Source organism: Argentina anserina, chromosome 2 (assembly GCF_933775445.1).
Source record: "Argentina anserina chromosome 2, drPotAnse1.1, whole genome shotgun sequence".
Classification (NCBI taxonomy): domain Eukaryota; kingdom Viridiplantae; phylum Streptophyta; class Magnoliopsida; order Rosales; family Rosaceae; genus Argentina; species Argentina anserina.
The window spans coordinates 4,817,027-4,835,447 of NC_065873.1; the positions used below are offsets into that span (position 1 = coordinate 4,817,027).

At 34.9% G+C, this 18,421-nt stretch overlaps 1 protein-coding gene and 1 long non-coding RNA gene across 5 annotated transcripts; one reads left to right on the forward strand and one right to left on the reverse strand.

Moving 5' to 3' along the window:
- Positions 1 to 600: 600 nt before the first annotated feature.
- On the reverse strand, positions 601 to 2,909 carry LOC126784457 (uncharacterized). Of its 4 annotated transcripts, XR_007670934.1 has the most exons (6): positions 2,572 to 2,909; positions 2,415 to 2,460; positions 1,980 to 2,112; positions 1,808 to 1,871; positions 999 to 1,095; positions 601 to 823 (listed from the first exon to the last, which is right to left on the reverse strand). It is a non-coding gene; the product is annotated as an uncharacterized LOC126784457 (long non-coding RNA). The 4 variants fall into 4 exon arrangements; XR_007670933.1 differs by having other exon boundaries at positions 1,980 to 2,460; positions 2,577 to 2,909; XR_007670935.1 differs by lacking the exon at positions 1,980 to 2,112.
- Positions 2,910 to 16,196: 13,287 nt separating this feature from the next.
- LOC126783772 (allene oxide synthase-like) lies at positions 16,197 to 17,809 on the forward strand. Its single transcript, XM_050509303.1, has one exon. It carries the CDS (start codon positions 16,218 to 16,220, stop codon positions 17,661 to 17,663), a length of 1,446 nt encoding a protein of 481 aa, XP_050365260.1. The 5' UTR covers positions 16,197 to 16,217; the 3' UTR covers positions 17,664 to 17,809.
- The last annotated feature ends 612 nt before the right edge of the window (positions 17,810 to 18,421 follow it).

The window sequence follows — 18,421 nt, forward strand, 5'->3', positions numbered from 1 at the left end:
TTTAAACTGCCACTGAAGGTAATCACACGGCATCGTATTTTTTGATATCAAAAATGTCTGAGTTATCTCCAATTATCCCTAAAATAAGAGGAAGCTAGTTTTTCTACTATGTGAAGGAGAAATACATAGTAAGAGTGTTATGTGATCTTTAGTTGCATGACATAATAATGCCATGTGAAACATATTTTATACTGCATTTTGATTGTTGATCTGTTGTCTAAAGGAAATCATATTTTGTAATATTGAGAAATCGCTTGAAGGAATCCTATTTAACAGTAGATAAGTGACGTCTGAATCGACTAGTAATAACACTAATTTTCAGTTTCCGATATGTGATAGCATATGAAACATCATATATGTGATGTCTGAATTGATGTGTAACAACAAATATGACATCAGTTTCTGATGTTTGAGTTAATTTTCAATCATACTTTTGTGTTGTCTGAAACAGAGTGGAACAACATAATCTAGATTCTTTCAGTTGTTCTGCTCATGCTAATACAATCACATTTGAACCTATCATATATGCTTATAGCAGCCTATAAATATTCAGATCACATTCATTTCAAAAAGTAATCAAGAATTTAGTTGACATTATATTATAACCAAAAAGTACAATTGATTCAAGTACAATCGATTCATATAGTATAGCAAACTAGAACACAATATCCTACCATTCGATATATACCTAAACCTACAAGCTTTACAATAGAAAGAGTAGCAACATGCATATATTTGTTCACCATAATTGCTAATAATATCAAAGATCTGTGCATGCTCTTGTATCCAGTCTTTCACTTTCTTCATATGCTCTTTGCTTAGCCTAGATATCAAAAAACAAGAAGGTGTTGCAACAATTTATCAATGAATTAAAACTAAATGCAAAACAAAAGAAAGAAAAAGAAAAGTAAATGTTTCCTCAATGATAAAATGTAAAGAGTAGTGGACAACTAAGTGCAAGGATTTTGTAGGCATCATATTTATAGAGAAGAGCATACCTCTGTATGACCATCTCATAGCTTGTAAATCCCAACTTCAACCTCTCCCATCAAGTCAATATATTCTTCATCTTCCGTAAAATCTTTTAGAATCTGCCTACAATAAGACTTGTGAAGTTAAAATGAACTCAACTACCATCTTTATTAACCAGATTACATTTCACCAATGAGACAACTACCAATTTATGCCCATAATGCATACATTTTCATACCCATCAAAGGCAAGACACACATTAAGAAACAAGAGAAGGAAAATACATTGAGTGACCCATCAAATGACATATTCTCGAGTAGACTAGTATGTATGTTCCGACAACAAGGTTTAAAATGCAGCAATCCAATAAAACACACTATCTAGTTCACTATTACTCTACAAGTGAGAGAAGTTATAACTTTAGCATCATACAATCAAATGCATCTGAATAATACAGTCATAAAAAAGAATACTTGAAAACAAAGGTATAGAACTGATTACCTTATTCAAATGTTCATATTGACGGTTATCTAGACCAAAAACACCATATCTTAGTTGTTCGGTTGTTCCAGTCACAAACCCGTATATGTTCCTATATTAGAATCATGTTTCAACTTACTAGCTTAAACTAAACATGATATGCCTGTGTCTATGAACTAAATGTGTATGAGAACATACCAACCTCTGTAAACCATTTGTAACATATTGTTGCATTATTAGTTGGCTCCTCATCTCTATAACGACAAAGTTATGTAAGTACATTGAGTGTGGTAGCTTTTCATGAACTACTCTAATTCAATTTAATCACAATTGCAATATAGGTAAAAATGTATACCTTATAGGGTCATAACTTTGAAAGCAGCCTTCTCACATCTTGCCTTAATCTCTTCAGCCAAAGCCTGTGCTCACAAAAAACAACATATACTTCATACTATTAGATCATTTGGTTCTCCAATGAGATGGATACAAGCCATTCTTAAGTATTGAATTTAGGGTCCGGTTCATACAAGTATCCATGCACCCTAGTTTTGGAGTGACTTCTCCAAGCTTCAGTTAACTAAAATAACAACTTGAGAAAACCAACTTGTCTATTCCATGTTTGGCTTTTTAGTACACTCGGTCGAATGAGAAAGCCAATTTCTGTAAAATACCCTTATAGACATCAGTTCAAGCAATGTAGTCATCAATACCAATGCCAAATAGTCAATAGAGGAACTTGTCAAAAAGGTAATTGAAGAGGACATTGAGTTAAATTCAAATTCAAACAAATTGGATAAAGGATCAAGTTTAGAACTAAGCAAAAAGGCTTTAAATTACCATTTGTAAGGTCCTAGGCAACTTGAGCTCCATGATGTCGCTAGGAACATTTCTCATTTGCTCTAAACTACAACAACCTTTGGGTTGATATGAAAGATATACAAAGATGAGTTGAAATTACCTACCTCAAAACACACAAGCTACTCCTTCTGTTAGCTTTGACCCTTTTCCCTACAGGAACAAAAATAAGAAACAAAATCATTGAATTGCAAATCAAGGCCATCAATTCTTCACCAGTTCGAATCACCTTCATCTAGAATTATAGAATTCGAAACCACATACCTCACCTCTTTAGCTTCGCTGATTAGGGTTTCAAACCTCGAAAAACTACATCCATCACCTCACTCATAGACGCCGCGCCTTCGACGATTAAGGTTTCATATCCAAACCAATCTTCGACCATGGCCTCACCTTCACAAATTAGGGTTTGGGGAATTGGGGAAAAAGAGATAGGAGGAATTAGGGAGTAGAAGATGAGCCATCGTAGGTGATGCCGAGGGAGGCGTCGGGGAGAAGAAGAGGAGCTCGTCGCGGTGGTTGAGGGAGAGAGGGAGAGACAGAGAGGGAGGGAGGGAGGGAAGTAGCGGCGAATATGTGAGGAAACTGGAGGATGATTTTCCTTCTTTTTTTGTCTTAAAGTGTTAGAGATGCAGAGGGGGTAGAAGTAGCTAGGGTCATTTCAAGTTCTCTGATAACTTAGACAACATATAGTTCAAATGTGTTGTCTGAAGCTTTTCAAATTTACCTCCTCCATAATCAGTCAGCACATAACTCTTACGTGCTATATGATGTTTCCCACATTTTTTAAAGTTTGAGAAAAGTTCAAATTTTTTTTAACTTCTTACCTTCCCCAAATTTTGAGATAGCATATATTCAATTATGTGTTGTGTGATGAGGTTAAGAAATATTTAGACTGTTGTGCGGAAGCGTAAACAAACAACAATATTAATATGGAACAATAAAGAAAAGAAACATAAGGACATAAGATTTATAGTGGTTCACTCAATTAATATGATTATGCTACGTCCACTTTCAGAGCCGGCGAGAAATTCCACTATAATCAATTGGAGAGAATACAATAGAGCTTTGTACTAAAACTCTCTAATCTCAAAACCCCAAATACTACGTGTTCTCTATTGATAGAGAAACGAAGACAATAGCTAGGTTAATTACAAAATCCCTCTCTCTATTTATGTTTGACGACTACTGCTTATATATATATACTTCCAGATACAAGCACATATATGTATCAATCCTAATTAACCTAGGGTTAGCCCGTGTAGCCACCAATGGGTTGCACTAATGGGTTTTGTCCACTTACCAAATATAAAGCCAATATTAAATAATCTCCACCTTGGCTTTAATTTGATACAGATTCTCCAAAGTAGAAATTCAAAACCAATCGCCGCTTCAACATCCCCATAGGGATCAAATGTTACGAACACCAATCAAGTCAAAGCAATGCTTGAACTTGCTCAATGGAACCAACTCTGTCAACATATCAACATGGTTGTCTTCAGTTCCAACTTTCTGGAGTTCTATGTCACCATCCCCCCCCCAATGACGAATCTTGTGAAATCTGACATGAATATACTTAATAGGATTATGAGTAACTTGGTTCTCTGCTAAATGAATAGCACTTTGACTATCACAATAAACATCCACATAGTCTTGAACTACACCCAAGTCCTCAAGCAAACCATGAAGCCAAAGAGCTTATTTTGCACCCTCTGTTACAGCCATATACTCAGCTTCTATAGTCGACAAAGTAATAGTATGTTGCAAATTCAACTTCCAACTCACTGCCCCACAAGCAAGAGTAAATACCTAAGTTGTAGTTTATCTACACTTATCCAAATCACATGCGTAATCAGAGTCTACATATCCAACAACACACTGATTCATCATATCCTGCTGAAACACTATTCCAACATCTACAGTACCAAGAATATACTGTAGAATCAATTTTACTGCTTCCCAATGATCTTTACCTGGATTATTCATATATCTACACACCACACTTAAGGCATGTGAAATATCTGGTCTAGTACACACCTTAGAATACATCAAGCTACCAACATCACTAGCATACAGAACTTTAGCCATATATTTTTTATCATCATTAGTGCTAGGAGACATAGAAGAATTAAGCTTAAAATGAGAAGCAAAAGGCATACTTACAGGTTTAGTTTTATCAACCATGTTAAACCGATGTAGTACCTTCTTCAAATATTTTTTTTGTGACAAACATACCTTGCCTTTAAAATATGTCTCTTTCAATTTCTATGCCCAATATCTTCTTTGCTTCTCCTAAATCATTCATCTCAAATTCACCACTCAACTGTGACTTCAATTTATTTATCTCCAACTTGCTCTTAGATGCAATCAACACATCATCAACATATAAGAGCAAATAAATGAAGGACCCATCATGTAACTTGCGAAAATAAACACATGGATTATGAAGACTCCTAGTGTACTTCTGACCAAACATAAACTTATCAAATCACTTGTACCATTTCCTAGGAGACTGCTTTAGGCTGTACCATTTCCCATGTTTTCTTACCAGCAACTTTGAAACCATCTGGCTGACTCATATAGATCTCCTCGTTCAATTCACCATGTAAAAATGTAGTTTTAACATCAGGTTGTACTAACTCAAGATCAAACAGTGCAACCAAGGCTAAAAGAATACGAATAGAAGAATATTTCACAATTGGAGAAAATACCTCATTGTATTCTATTCCTTCTTTTTGTGCATAGCCCTTAGCTACCAATCTAGCCTTGTACCGAGATCCTTCCTTTTTAGCAAATACCCACATGCACCCAACTGCTCTTTTCCCATGTGGTAACTGATATAGCGTTGGTTAAAACGTCTATAATAAACTCTGTAAAACATCATCGTTAGTATAGAATAAGCATGGATCGTTCTTTTCGGGGAATTGAAGGGAACTCTAAACTTTTAGTGTTAACAAATAATTGGGGGTTTGAGATTGATTATTAACTACTAAAATAAAACCTAAATTACTATTTACATGATCGACTTCTCTTTAAAAAACTTAAACCAAATTTACCATTACACCACATAATTACAAGTTCGAACCTATCATGCATTCTAATTCGACCAATTACATACTTTTTAGACACCAATACAATTAGAGCCTTAGGGGATCATCTAATCATGCAAGATTTCAATTAACATTTAGATTGACTTAGGGCCTAATCTAAATTTGCATGCAATCAAATTCAATAACACTTAAAGTAGAAATCAAACAAGATTACATTTAAGCACCAAATCTTTGTTGGAGACATGTTTCATGTGTGGCGTCACCCACCATGGTTTCACATGCAAATTTCCAGAATTTTTACCACTTTTAATCAACACAAACCGAACCTACTTAGGGCATGATTCGATTTGTGTCAATATGGTTGATGAATCTAGCACTCAAACACAATCTTAGGGATTGCATCCAACCACTAAATTCATATGCACATATCTGAAAATTATCTAAAAGTATGAGAAAGATGATTAGAACACAACAATAGAAATACAAACTCATTAATTATAAGAACATAGATTCGACATAGTCTCAAAAAAATATCAAATACAATCTGAAAATTTTAAAACAAATGCAAAACCAATATTTCTACATAAACAACAACTTACAATCTTCATAGACAAAGAATTGTAGATTAACACAAATAGACGAAGCCATGGAGATGAGTTGCGAGAATCACACGTTGTAAGAACCTTGGAGGTGTGTCTTCAATGGTGAAACTCGGTGGAGATGATGATGGTTTTGGGGTGGACGGCTTGGCTAATTTGTGAGAGAAGTTTATGGTGGTGTTTTGGTAGAGTTTTGGCTCTTGAATGCTAATGAGAAGTCTTCTTATTTGAGAGATGAATCCATGTATATATAGAGGAAAGAATGAGGGTAGTCGCATCTTTCCTCATATTATAATACAATGTTTTAATCCCTTAAATCATGCCATGTTTTGTTCCTTAAAACATGCCATGATTTATTTCCTAAAACATGCCATGATTTATTTCCTAAAACATGCCATGTTTTATGCCCTTAATGATCATCTTTAATTGTTGCATGACTTGGCTCCATCTCTTTTTCTTTAATTATCTCTTCAATCAAATCTGAAAATAAGAAAATAAAATTATAAGTAAGAGATAATTAGTTTCAAAACCTAATAAGGATTCCTAGTCAAACTAGGACTTTAGACAAATTATGCGTTTTTAACTCATGTAAGCACAAAAATGCATCTAATACCGCTCAAGACTCTTACTACGACTTAATGACTCAATACTATAACAATAAGGGCTAAGCAATGTACAAATTGAGGTAAAAACATGTTAAGAACGTCGCACAAAGTGTTTCTATCAGTAACTAAGCCAACTCCCAAGTCTTGTTCTTGTGAAGAGACTTCATCTCCTCACACATAGTTTTTTCCCACTCCACCTTATCTGCATGTATTACAGCTTCTTCATAAGTAGTAAGAATTTATTCTTCAGTCATTGGAAGTGCATAAGTCACCATATCATTAAGCCAATCTGGCTTTGGAGCATTCCTCTTTCCTTTTCTCAATGCAATAGGTTCATCTTTCTGCGTAGACTCTTGGGTTTGAGCCTCTATTTTCAGTACTTGTATCTCTATTAGTTGAATCATCAACTATATGTTTTTCTGAATCACCTGGAGCTTCATTAGCATTTTTCTCAAGGTCCACCTACTTCGAACTCTCTATGGTCATCTTCTGATTTTCAGTTCTGCTCACTCTGATTAACCATGGCAGTCTTATCAAATGTAACATCTTTGGTCACAATAATCTTTCTTGTATATGGACACCATAGCCTAAATCCTTTCACACCATTACTAAAGCCAAAGAAAATAGCTTTCTTTGCTCTAAGATCAAGCTTGCTTTCCCATACATGATAATAAGTAGAACATCCAAAAATATGCAAGTAATGATAATCAGTAGTAGGTTTTCCAGACCATGCCTCCATAGGGGTTTTTCTCTCATTTGCAACTGTAGGCAACCTGTTGATAAAGTGGCATCCTCTGCCCAAAACTCTTTGCCTAATCCAGCATTAGACAACATACACCGAACCTTCTCTCACAAAGTCTGATTCATGCGTTCTACCACCCCATTTTGCTGCAGTGTTCCTCTAACAGTGAAGTGCCTCACAATGCCCGCATCTTGACAAAATTTCAAGAACGGATCAAACTTGTACTCACCACCATTATCTGACCTGAGCCTTTTAATTTTCCGACTGGTTTGAGTCTCAATCATCTTCTTCCACTTCACAAATATATCTAAAACTTCATCTTTATGCTTCATGGTGTACACCCATACTCTTCGAGAGAAGTCATTAACAAAAGTAACATAATGCCGATTACCTCTCAAAGATGTAGTCTTTATAGGTCCCCATACATCTGTGTCAACATAATCTAAAGCTCATTTAGTCTGATGAATTGTTGTACTGAATTTCACTTTTACACTTTACAAAAAGAAACAAAAAGTAAAAAAAAATTACAGAGATTTACTTTTTTTTTCTTTTTGTAAAGATGTATTTTTAACAGAATATTAATGTTCACCATATTGTTCACATTAATTTATTTTTAAAAATATACAATATAGTACAAAATTAAACACTTCAAAGAATTAAGATTTTCTCAATTCCCCGGCAACGGCGCCATAATGATAGAGCGTTAATTAAAACATCTATAATAAACCCTGTAAAATATCATCGTTAGTATAGAATAAGCAGGGATCGTTCTTTCCGGGCAATTGAATGGAACTCTAAACTTTTAGTGTTAACAAATAATGGGGGGTTTGAGATTGATTATTAACTACTAAAATAAAACCTAAATTACTATTTACATGATCAACTTCTCTTTAACAAACGTAAACTAAATTCACCACTACACCACATAATTACAAGTTCGAACCTATCATGCATTCTAATTCGACCAATTACATACTTTTTAGACACCAATACAATTAAGCCTTAGGGGATCATCTAATCATGCAAGATTTCAATTAATATTTAGATTAACTTAGGACCTAATCTAAATTTGTATACAATCGAATTCAATAACACTTAGAGTAGAAATCAAACAAGATTACATTTAGTACCAAATCTTTGTTGGAGACATGTTTCATGTATGTCATCACCCATCATGGTTTCACATGCAAATTTCCAGAATTTTTACCACTTTTAATCAACACAAACCGAACCTACTTAGGGCATGATTCGATTTGTGTCAATATGGTTGATGAATCTAGCACTCAAACACAATCTTACGGACTGCATCCAAGCACTAAATTCATATGCACATATATGAAAATTATCTAAAAGTATGAGAAAGATGGTTAGAACAGAACAATAGAAATACAAACTCATTAATTATAGGAAACCATCGATTCGGCAAAGATCTAACAATCCAATAAAACAATTTGAAAATTTCGATTCCTAATACATAACAATAATCCCACACAAACATCATACTACAATCTTCATAGACAAAGTATTATAGAAAATCAAAAACGAACAAACCCATGGAGATGAGTTGCGAGAATCACACGTTGTATGAACCTTAGAGGTGTGTCTTCAATGGTGATTTCGGTGGAGATGAAATTGGTATATCGGGAAGAACGGCTTGCTTTTTTGGTGAAGAATGTTTGAGGTAGTATTTTGGTAGAGTTTTGGCTCTTTAATGCAAATAAGAAGTGATCATTTTTCTTTGTGAATGATATGCTATTTATAGAAGAGTTTTGGCTCTTTGCATATCATAGCTTGAACTTTTCTCCTCAATTTCTTTCACTTATTTTTGCCATTGGTGGGTGAAATCTTCTTTGATAAATTTATTTTTTTTTCTCCCTTTTTGGTGTCTCATTCTTTCTCTCTTACATTATCTATTTTTATTCTCTTCCTTTTTCTTTCTCCTCAATTTATTTTACTTATTTTTGTCATTGGTGGGTGCAATCTCCTTTGATAAATTCCTTCTTTTTCTCCTTTTTAGGTGTCTCTTTCTTTTTCTCTTGCATTATCTCTTTTTATTCTCTTTTTTTTTCTTTCTCTTTTTTTCTTTCACTAATTTTTGTCATTGGTGGGTGCAATCTCATTTGATAAATTCCTTCTTTTTCTCCTTTTTAAGTGTCTCTTTCTTTCTTTATTTTCCTCATTTGCTTCTTTTCCTCTATTATTTTCTTCATTCTAGCTACACAATTTGATCTTTAAAATCTGAAAATAATAAAAGACAAGTGAGTTACGGAGTAGGAAATTACGATTAGGAAAGTTACGGAATAAAAGTTTCAGTTCAAGTAGGATTTTCCCAAATGATACGTTTCATAGTCTAAAAAGGATTCCTAACGCAAATAGGATTATCAAAATATCGCCAATGCGACCAAAACGTAGAAAGATGAAGACTCCTAATCCAACTAGGTTTTCTAGTCTTACAAGGATTCCTACTCAAACTAGGACTCTAGACCAATTCTGCGTTTTTAACTCATGTAAGCACAAAAATGCATCCAATACCGCCCAAGACTCTTATTACGACTCAATGACTCAATAGTACAACAATAAGGGCCAAACAAAGTACAAATGAAAGTAAAAACATGTTAAGAACGTCGCACAAAGTGCTCCTATCACCTCACAATGCCCTCATCTTGAAAAAATTTCAAGAACAGATCAAACTTGTACTCACCATCATTATCTGACCTGAGCCTCTTAATTTTCCAACTGGTATGAGTCTCAATCATCTTCTTCCACTTCACAAATATATCTAAGACTTCATCTTTATGCTTCATGGTGTACACCCATACTCTTCTAGAGAAGTTATTAACGAAAGTAACATAATACCGATTACCTCCCAAAGATGTAGTCTTTATAGGTACCCATACATCTGTGTCAACATAGTCTAAAACTTCTTTAGTCTGATGAATTGTTGTACCGAATTTCACTCTAGTCTGCTTTCCCAAAACACAATGTTCACAGAATTCCAATTTGCAAGTCTTTGCACCTTTCAACAAGCCTTGTTTCACCAATCCCTGCATAGCTTTCTCACCAGCATGTCCAAGATTCATATGCCATAATATGTCCACCATATCTAGTCATTCATCCCCTTACATCTCCATCATTTATTTGTGACCCTAAGGCCTTTTAAATACCCTCATTCTCTCAAAAAAACGGATTGCACCCTTTACCACACCAAAACTCCATCAAAACCTCATCTTTTCCATAGTTTGAACATAGTTTTCTTATGCCTAAGTCATAGATATCAAGTTGTGTAGAGAGAAGTGTAAAGTGTCTTGGGTTTTCACCAAAAACCAAAGATCCTTTACACCTTTAATAAATCACAAACTTGTTTCATAGATTTGGGTTGAAAAAAAGAGTTGTGACACTGTGGGGGGTTTTTACCAAAGCCATACTCACTTCACTTTCTTCATCCTCAACTCTTATTCTTTGTTCCTAGATTGTGTGGATAAAGTATGATGTTCATGGAATTCTTCCTTTGATAGAACCAATTAATACCATACTTAGAAGCACTTTCTTTCTTATTACATCTTTGTGGGTAGTGAACTTTTAGAGGTACGGTTTGGTATCATTTGTACCAAATCCTTGGTAATCTCTTCTCTCTTTACTCTACTTCTCTTTTGATGTATTTCATTTTCAAGGGTTTGTTGTATTTAATGGGTTGTGAGTAGTTGGATTTGAGGCTAGGCTAGCCCTAGCCAAACTCATGTGCTAATGAATTCATTTTACTCTTAATTGATGTTGATGCATGTTGAATCTATGAGCTTTTACACTTAAAATACTTACTAAATGTGTTGCTAGTTTTGTCACCTAGAAATATGTTTAGGTAATTAAAGAATCAGAACTTGAACTTGAACTTGACAACTCCTTGAATCCGTGAGCATGAGTAGCATTTAGGTGGTGGCTTAATATTTCTTACGGGAAATATTAAGTTACTTGGATTTTTTACCTTGAACTTAATGCTTGTGTCATAAGTGTAATTACTCTAAGGGAGTGTTATGCGGCGGTGTGAATAGTTTTGACAGAAAGGGTATTTTGGTAATTTATTGTGTAACGGTAAATGTAAATGTAAATTTTATTTACTACGGTAAATGTAATTAAATTTTACCTTCGGTAAATGTAAATATAAATTACTTTCAGTAAATGTAAAAAGTAATTTGTAAAAAGGGTAATTTAGTAAATTTTATTTACTGAGATTGTATTTACATTTAAATAGTACGTATACGTACAAAAATACGTATTAATATTTATACGTACAAAAATACGTATTAATATTTATACGTATAGAAATACGTATATAATATTTATACCTATATAATATTTATACGTACAGAAATACGTATATAATATTTATACGTACATAAATACGTATATAATATTTATACATACAGAAATACGTATAAATCGTATATTTGTACAGTAACCGTGAATAGTAACAGAGAACAGTAACACTGAACAATAATTTCATAAAACCGAAAATTGCTGAACAGTAACCGATTATTACTGTTTCGGCATTTAAAGGTTTACGAAACGATTCTAAATTCTTTTCTTATCATTTCAAGGTGATCAGTAAATCGAGGAAAGGAATTATCATCGGGAATTGTGGAATTACGCTCGAGTCAATAAGGTGAGTAAAATCTCACTTATTTACGAATCTACCCTTGCGGTGATTCCAAGATTTTTGCAAGAGTTTTTAATATTGAATTACGACACGTATACAATATAGTGGATTACGTATATATCGTATAAATGGTAATAAGTACATATATATATAGTTTGCTATATTATATACTGTTATGAATTCATTGGAATTGGTCATTTCGAATTATGAGAATTAAATGTTGAGCATGTGATGTGATTTTTGTACAATATGAGGTGTGATTATTGTACGTGGTTTTAACATGAATTTGTTAAAATGTTTTGTCTTCGGACGAGTTTTGTCTTCGGACGAGTTTTTGTCTTCGGACGTGTTTATGAAATATGACATGTATACGATATAATGGATTATATATATATTGTATAAATGGTAAATATGTACATATATATATAGTTTGCTATATAATATACTGTTATGATTTTATCGTGATTTATGTCATTTCGATGACGAGATTTAAATATCGAGCATGTGATTTTGATTTGTACAATATGATGTGAGATTATTGTACGTGATTTTAACATTGAGTTTGTTAAAATGTTGATTTGTCTTCGGACATGATTTTTGGTACAATATGATGTGAGATTATTGTACGTGATTTTAACATTGAGATTGTTAAAATGTTGATTTGTCTTCGGACATGATTTTTGGTACAATATGATGTGAGATTATTGTACGTGATTTTTAACATTGAGATTGTTAAAATGTTGATTTGTCTTCGGACGTGATTGGTACAATATGATGTGAGATTATTGTACGTGTGTGGCAAGTCGGAACCTAGCCTTTGGCCGGACGAAAGTTACGATACAGTTAGAGCTCTAGTCTGTCTGCCTTAGTACTGCATGTGAGGTAACAGGTGGTTATCTGCTCATGGGTACTCAGATTGTTTTGGATGTTGGGTAGCGGGTGGCTATCCAATATCGGCGGTGTATTACGAGAGGGGTAACAGATGTGTACCAGCGTTCTTGGTACCCGTGTTATAAATGCATTTGGGTAACCAGAAGGGTTACTTAATTTCTCATGAGCGCTTCTTTTTCTTTGGGACAACCAGATGGGCCGTCCACTGACTCATGAGTGCATTTATATTTGTTTGATTTGTGGATTTTCGTATATATTGATATGCGAGTTATATATTTTCATTTTACTCATACGAGCTGTAAAGCTTACCGGGTTTGTGTTTACAATCCCGGTGCACCAATTCGATGGTGTAGTGGATAACTCCGCAGGTGTGGATTAGCGGGAATTGACGGACCGCTCAGAGGACTTGAAGTTATTTATCTCCAGCTTGCATGAGGATTTGGTGTGACTATCTTGTGAGGATTATACATTTCCAATTGATATAATGTTGAATTATATGTTTGGGTTGGAATAATTGGTTTTCTGAGTTGTATTGAGAACTCAGTGATGATCCGCTGTGCACGTTAAATGATTTCGATTTCATTGAGATTGTTTTGGTGTTCTAACGACTTTGAAATTTTGAGTTTTTAGGCTTGAAATTTTAGGGTCGTTACATTTTACAAGTATGAGACTATTGAAGGATTACTAGGCATGCATACCGTCGTTTCATCAAGAATCTTGATGAGAATTTGGGTAAAATGATCGAAATTGTACACAGTACAATAGTGGCGGAGCCAAGATTTGATCTTAGGGGCTTCAAATATTTAGTATTGAATCATCGATCATAAGTTCAAAAATAAAAGATACTGATATCATACTAATTTAATACTCTTATTCAATAGCTTCAAAAGAATCTAAAAATCAGTTTAAGATAAAACATAAATGTTTCATATTTTAAAAATAAAATCTAATTCAAAACTCAAAAGAGATGAATAAAATGCAATATAGAGTTATCCATCAAAACAATACCCTTTTATTATGTCTAAACTGATTGATATTATTTTAAAATATAGATTTGATGATAGGCGTATGAATAAATGAGATTTGACTCATTTATAAGATAGTATGAGGTAATATTAATTAAGAAATAATCTATATATTTACTCTAGTTTATAAATAACCTATACAATATATAGGATTGTGGAAAAATTAGGGTGGGCCGGGCCCAGGAGGGCCTAAATGTAGCTCCGCCCCTGTTGTTGTACAGCACGTCAGTGAGAAATTGGCTGCTTGTTATCATAAGCACATGCATGTTGTTATGATAAATTGTTAATCTATTGATGAGGTTAACTGGTTAAGAGAATTTTATGCCAACTGGTATTGGTTTTAAAACCTGTGCTGCAAAGTTACACTTCATAATAAGAAGACGATAGAACGATAGATATATAGTCTGTATCAGTAAGTAGTACTTAGAGACTGGGCTCAACGCAAAGATAGCTAGGAGGACGGTTAAGTAGATAATCTCTGATTCGAAGTCACTGCCGTACGTAAACAATCCATGAGAACATTTAATCTTTGGAGGTAAAGTTAATTTCCAAATTCTAGCTAATAACTATTAATTTGGATTCACAGAATGAGAAGGTTTAACCAGTTAGTAAAAGAATTTTGTTAGAACACATGTTCAGTAAGTAATGGAATCAACTTAATCAACACACGATGTTGTATAAAATAGCCTTTGATTTATACTTCTAATTACAGCAGTAAATTGAGTTTTAAGAATTCAATTCCAATTCTATAAATACAGTAATATTACAACTATAAAATAAATTTGAAGAACACAATTTCAATTCTATGAATACAGTAATATCAATTTCAATTAAACTGAAATCAAAAAGATTAAAAACAAAGAAACTGACTTGTTGATTTTGATAGAAGCTTGCTTGTTGCAATCTCCTAAAACAGAAATTCGCCCCTACATTTGTGCTTGTAGATCTTTGGACGTCTGTCTTGCAGGATACAACTATCGAATTCAATCGAAGCACTTCAATTGAATCCCTGACAAATTCTATTTTGTGTTTCTCAGAAATATTGAGGAAAGAAGAGAGAGGAGAAAATTAATTAATTAACCATCTGCTTTGGTTTGTCATCCTTATATAGAAGATTGGTGATGCTTTGAAAGGATATGACTATTCACTTTAGTTGAAACCCAGAAATCATGTCCTTTCATTCCAAAAGACACGTTTGTTTGGTTTGTTATATCTCCACAATTCATTTTTACCCAGAAATTCTCCAACAAATTTGTCGATCTGAACCACACCCGGATGTATCAAGATCTTCTGGAGAATCTGGACTGGATATCTGTTCTGATCGAGCTGGCATAATATCTGTAATTCCTAGCTCCAAGCCGATGCTTCTTTTACCGCTTCTTACTTCTTTTTTCTCTCTCTAAGTTTTACCATTCTTAAATCTTCTACCACAACGTGTAACACAGATCGAACCAGACGCCAAATTGTACTAAGCTGTTAGAATTGTCGGCTTCTTCATTAATTAATCATACCATGCATTCACACAGATGAAACCAAAACGGAGCTTAATTAGAACAGTGCATGTTTTACGTTTATATCTTCAGTGGACCACCGGAAAATCTATATACGTTTTTCACACATTTAGCTAGTATCGGACAAATATACTAACTCGGACGTGTGTGGTTCAATTCGGCTGATCTGAACGATGAGAAAATTGATTTATATTCGGACATGGCAGATGAGATGTGTATATCAATATTTCCCGTGATCGTCATTTTGGCTGGGCTAGCTCAAATCGTGTTTCACGTGGAACGAATAGACTTCCCGGTTACAGCCTAATGTGTATGTCTTAGGACAATTCTTCTCACATGGATAACTATTCTTCATTTAATTACAATTCACAGGATGAAAGAAAATGTCCAACTAATTAACCCACTAGTACGTCCACAACATGCATAATATGTTAGTAAACGCATAAAGGTCCCCATTACATTTTAAACTAATAATATAGATTTAAACTAATGATATAGAATTTAAGCAAAAAAGAAAACACTAATCATGGGATCGTATATGATTTGGACTCTGATTAGATACATGTATTATAAATAACCGAACATATTTATGCATTATATCTTTGAAACTTTGAATCCATTGGACACAATGCGTTGGTTCCCCCCAAAATCACCAAAACAATATTTAAATTTTCTTCTATATAAATTCTATCTCCATTTATTCCACGTGGTTAATTTTTTCTGCCCTCAAAGCTCCAAATGCATACAAATGACATGTCTATAAATGAGCACTTGCATTCCCTTTGCATGCAAACACTGAAACACAGTATAGTAGATCATCACAGTAGTCCTTCTAAATGGCCTCATCATCTTCTCGAAACATACCAAACCTTCCTTTGAAAGAAATTCCTGGTGACTATGGCTTGCCCTTCTTTGGCGCAATCAAAGATCGTTACGACTTTTTTTACAACCAAGGCAGAGACGACTTCTTCAAAATCCGAATGGCGAAACACAAATCCACAGTTTTCCGAACCAACATGCCTCCCGGTCCCTTCATTGCCTCAAACCCAAAGGTCGTCGTAGTTCTTGACGCCGAAAGCTTCCCTATCCTTTTCGACAATTCGAGAGTCGAAAAACGTAACATATTTGATGGCACCTACATGCCTTCCACTTCCTTCACCGGTGGCTATCGCATTTGCTCTTTTCTCGACCCTTCAGAACCCAAACACACTTCTCTCAAAAACTTTTTCTTGTCTCTTCTCTCGGCTCGCCATAAAAATGTTATCCCACTCTTTCAAACTCACTTCTCCGACCTCTTTGTCAAGACCGAAGCTCAACTGGCCAAGGATGACAAATCGGACTTCAACTCACTCAATGACCAAACTTCCTTCAACTTTATCTTTGAGCTGTTCTTCGGCCAAAACCCGTCAAACACAGCACTGGGATCCAAAGGCGCAACTCTTGTCACACTCTGGCTCTTACCCCAACTCACTCCTCAGATAACACTGGGATTGCCCAAGTTGCTGAACTTTCTAGAAGATTTCTTGCTGCACACGTTTCCCATTCCAGCCCTTTTTGTCAAACCAGCTTATAACAAGGTCTACAAGGCTTTTTATGAGTCCGCAACCAAGGCTTTGGAAGAGGCTGAGGGTACATTTGGGATTTCAAAAGAAGAAGCTTGCCACAACCTGATCTTCATGGTGTGCTTCAATGCTTATGGGGGCATGAAGCTCTTATTCCCTATCTTGCTAAAGTGGGTCTGTTTAGCAGGAGAGGATCTCCACCGCAAGCTCCGAGACGAAATAAGGGCCACCGTTAAAGATGCCGGAGGTAAGGTTACTCTTGCAGCCTTGGAAAAGATGACATTGACCAAGTCGGTTGTTTATGAAGCTCTGAGGATTGATCCTGCTGTCCCATTCCAGTATGCAAAGGTCAAGGAGGATCTGGTAATAAACAGTCACGATGCCGCTTTTCAGATCAAGAAGGGAGAAGTGATATTCGGATATCAGACCATTGCTACAAGAGATCCAAAGATTTTCGAGAGGCCTGAGGAGTTTGTGGGAGATAGGTTCGTTGGGGATGGAGAGAAGCTATTGAAGTACGTGTGGTGGTCTAACGGCCCCGAGACGGAGAACCCAAGGGCGGAGAATAAGATATGCGCGGGGAAGGACCTGGTTGTGCTTATGAGCAGGGTAATGTTGGTCGAGTTCTTCCTCCGTTATGACACTTTTACTGCCGATATTGGCACATTTTTGTTGGGACCAAAAGTGACTTTTAAAACATTGATCAAGGCTTCATCATGAATCCGATCCTGGTATCTACATATATAATAGTACTGTTATTTTGAAATTAATTTGTATTCCAGAAATAAGCTAGGGTTACTGGAAATCTGTAATATTTGCCATCTACATGAATATGTACGTTCCTGCATTGCATGTAATAAAAATAAAGCTGCTTGCCTGCTTTTCAGCTGTGCACAATGATAGCGTCTACCATGCCAATTGTTTGATGCATAACATAACTAAAGAAGATCTAGTTGGCTCCTTCGATTAAAAGAACATGCAACTAATGTTAGCTTCAGCTACGTAAATTCCAGTGGCATGGCTAGCAGTTACAGAATTCATGAAATGAGCCTATTTTAGAAGAAGCGAATAAGTCTAGATTCACTACGTACCCTTGGACATATATAAATATAGTGACGACGTTCTTATAATCATGAAATAAGAGGTCGAAATGATTTGTGTACGTAATTGTTATATCTTTGGTATGAATTCGAAGAATTACTAGTGTACAGTAACTAGGTACTTGTTTTCCGATAATTAAGGATAATCAATCTGTCGGGACAGGACGGCTGAGCGTTCATTTATTATTGGAACCGTACCCTTTTCCAGTTTTTTCCTCTTCTCCAAGAAGAAGAAGCTAGCAGAATATATCAAGTTTTACTATATTAAGAAATGGAATATGCATGTTCATGCAACGTTAGAACTTCGAAGCCAGCTAGCTATAGGTCATTGGCTTCTTCAGTTCTTCTGGTAAGCACTCATTTCATGTCTTCATGAAT

What these genes read in the sequence shown, in the direction of transcription:
- LOC126783772 (XM_050509303.1), top strand. Translation starts at nt 16,218, where the DNA reads ATGGCCTCATCATCTTCTCGAAACATACCAAACCTTCCTTTGAAAGAA.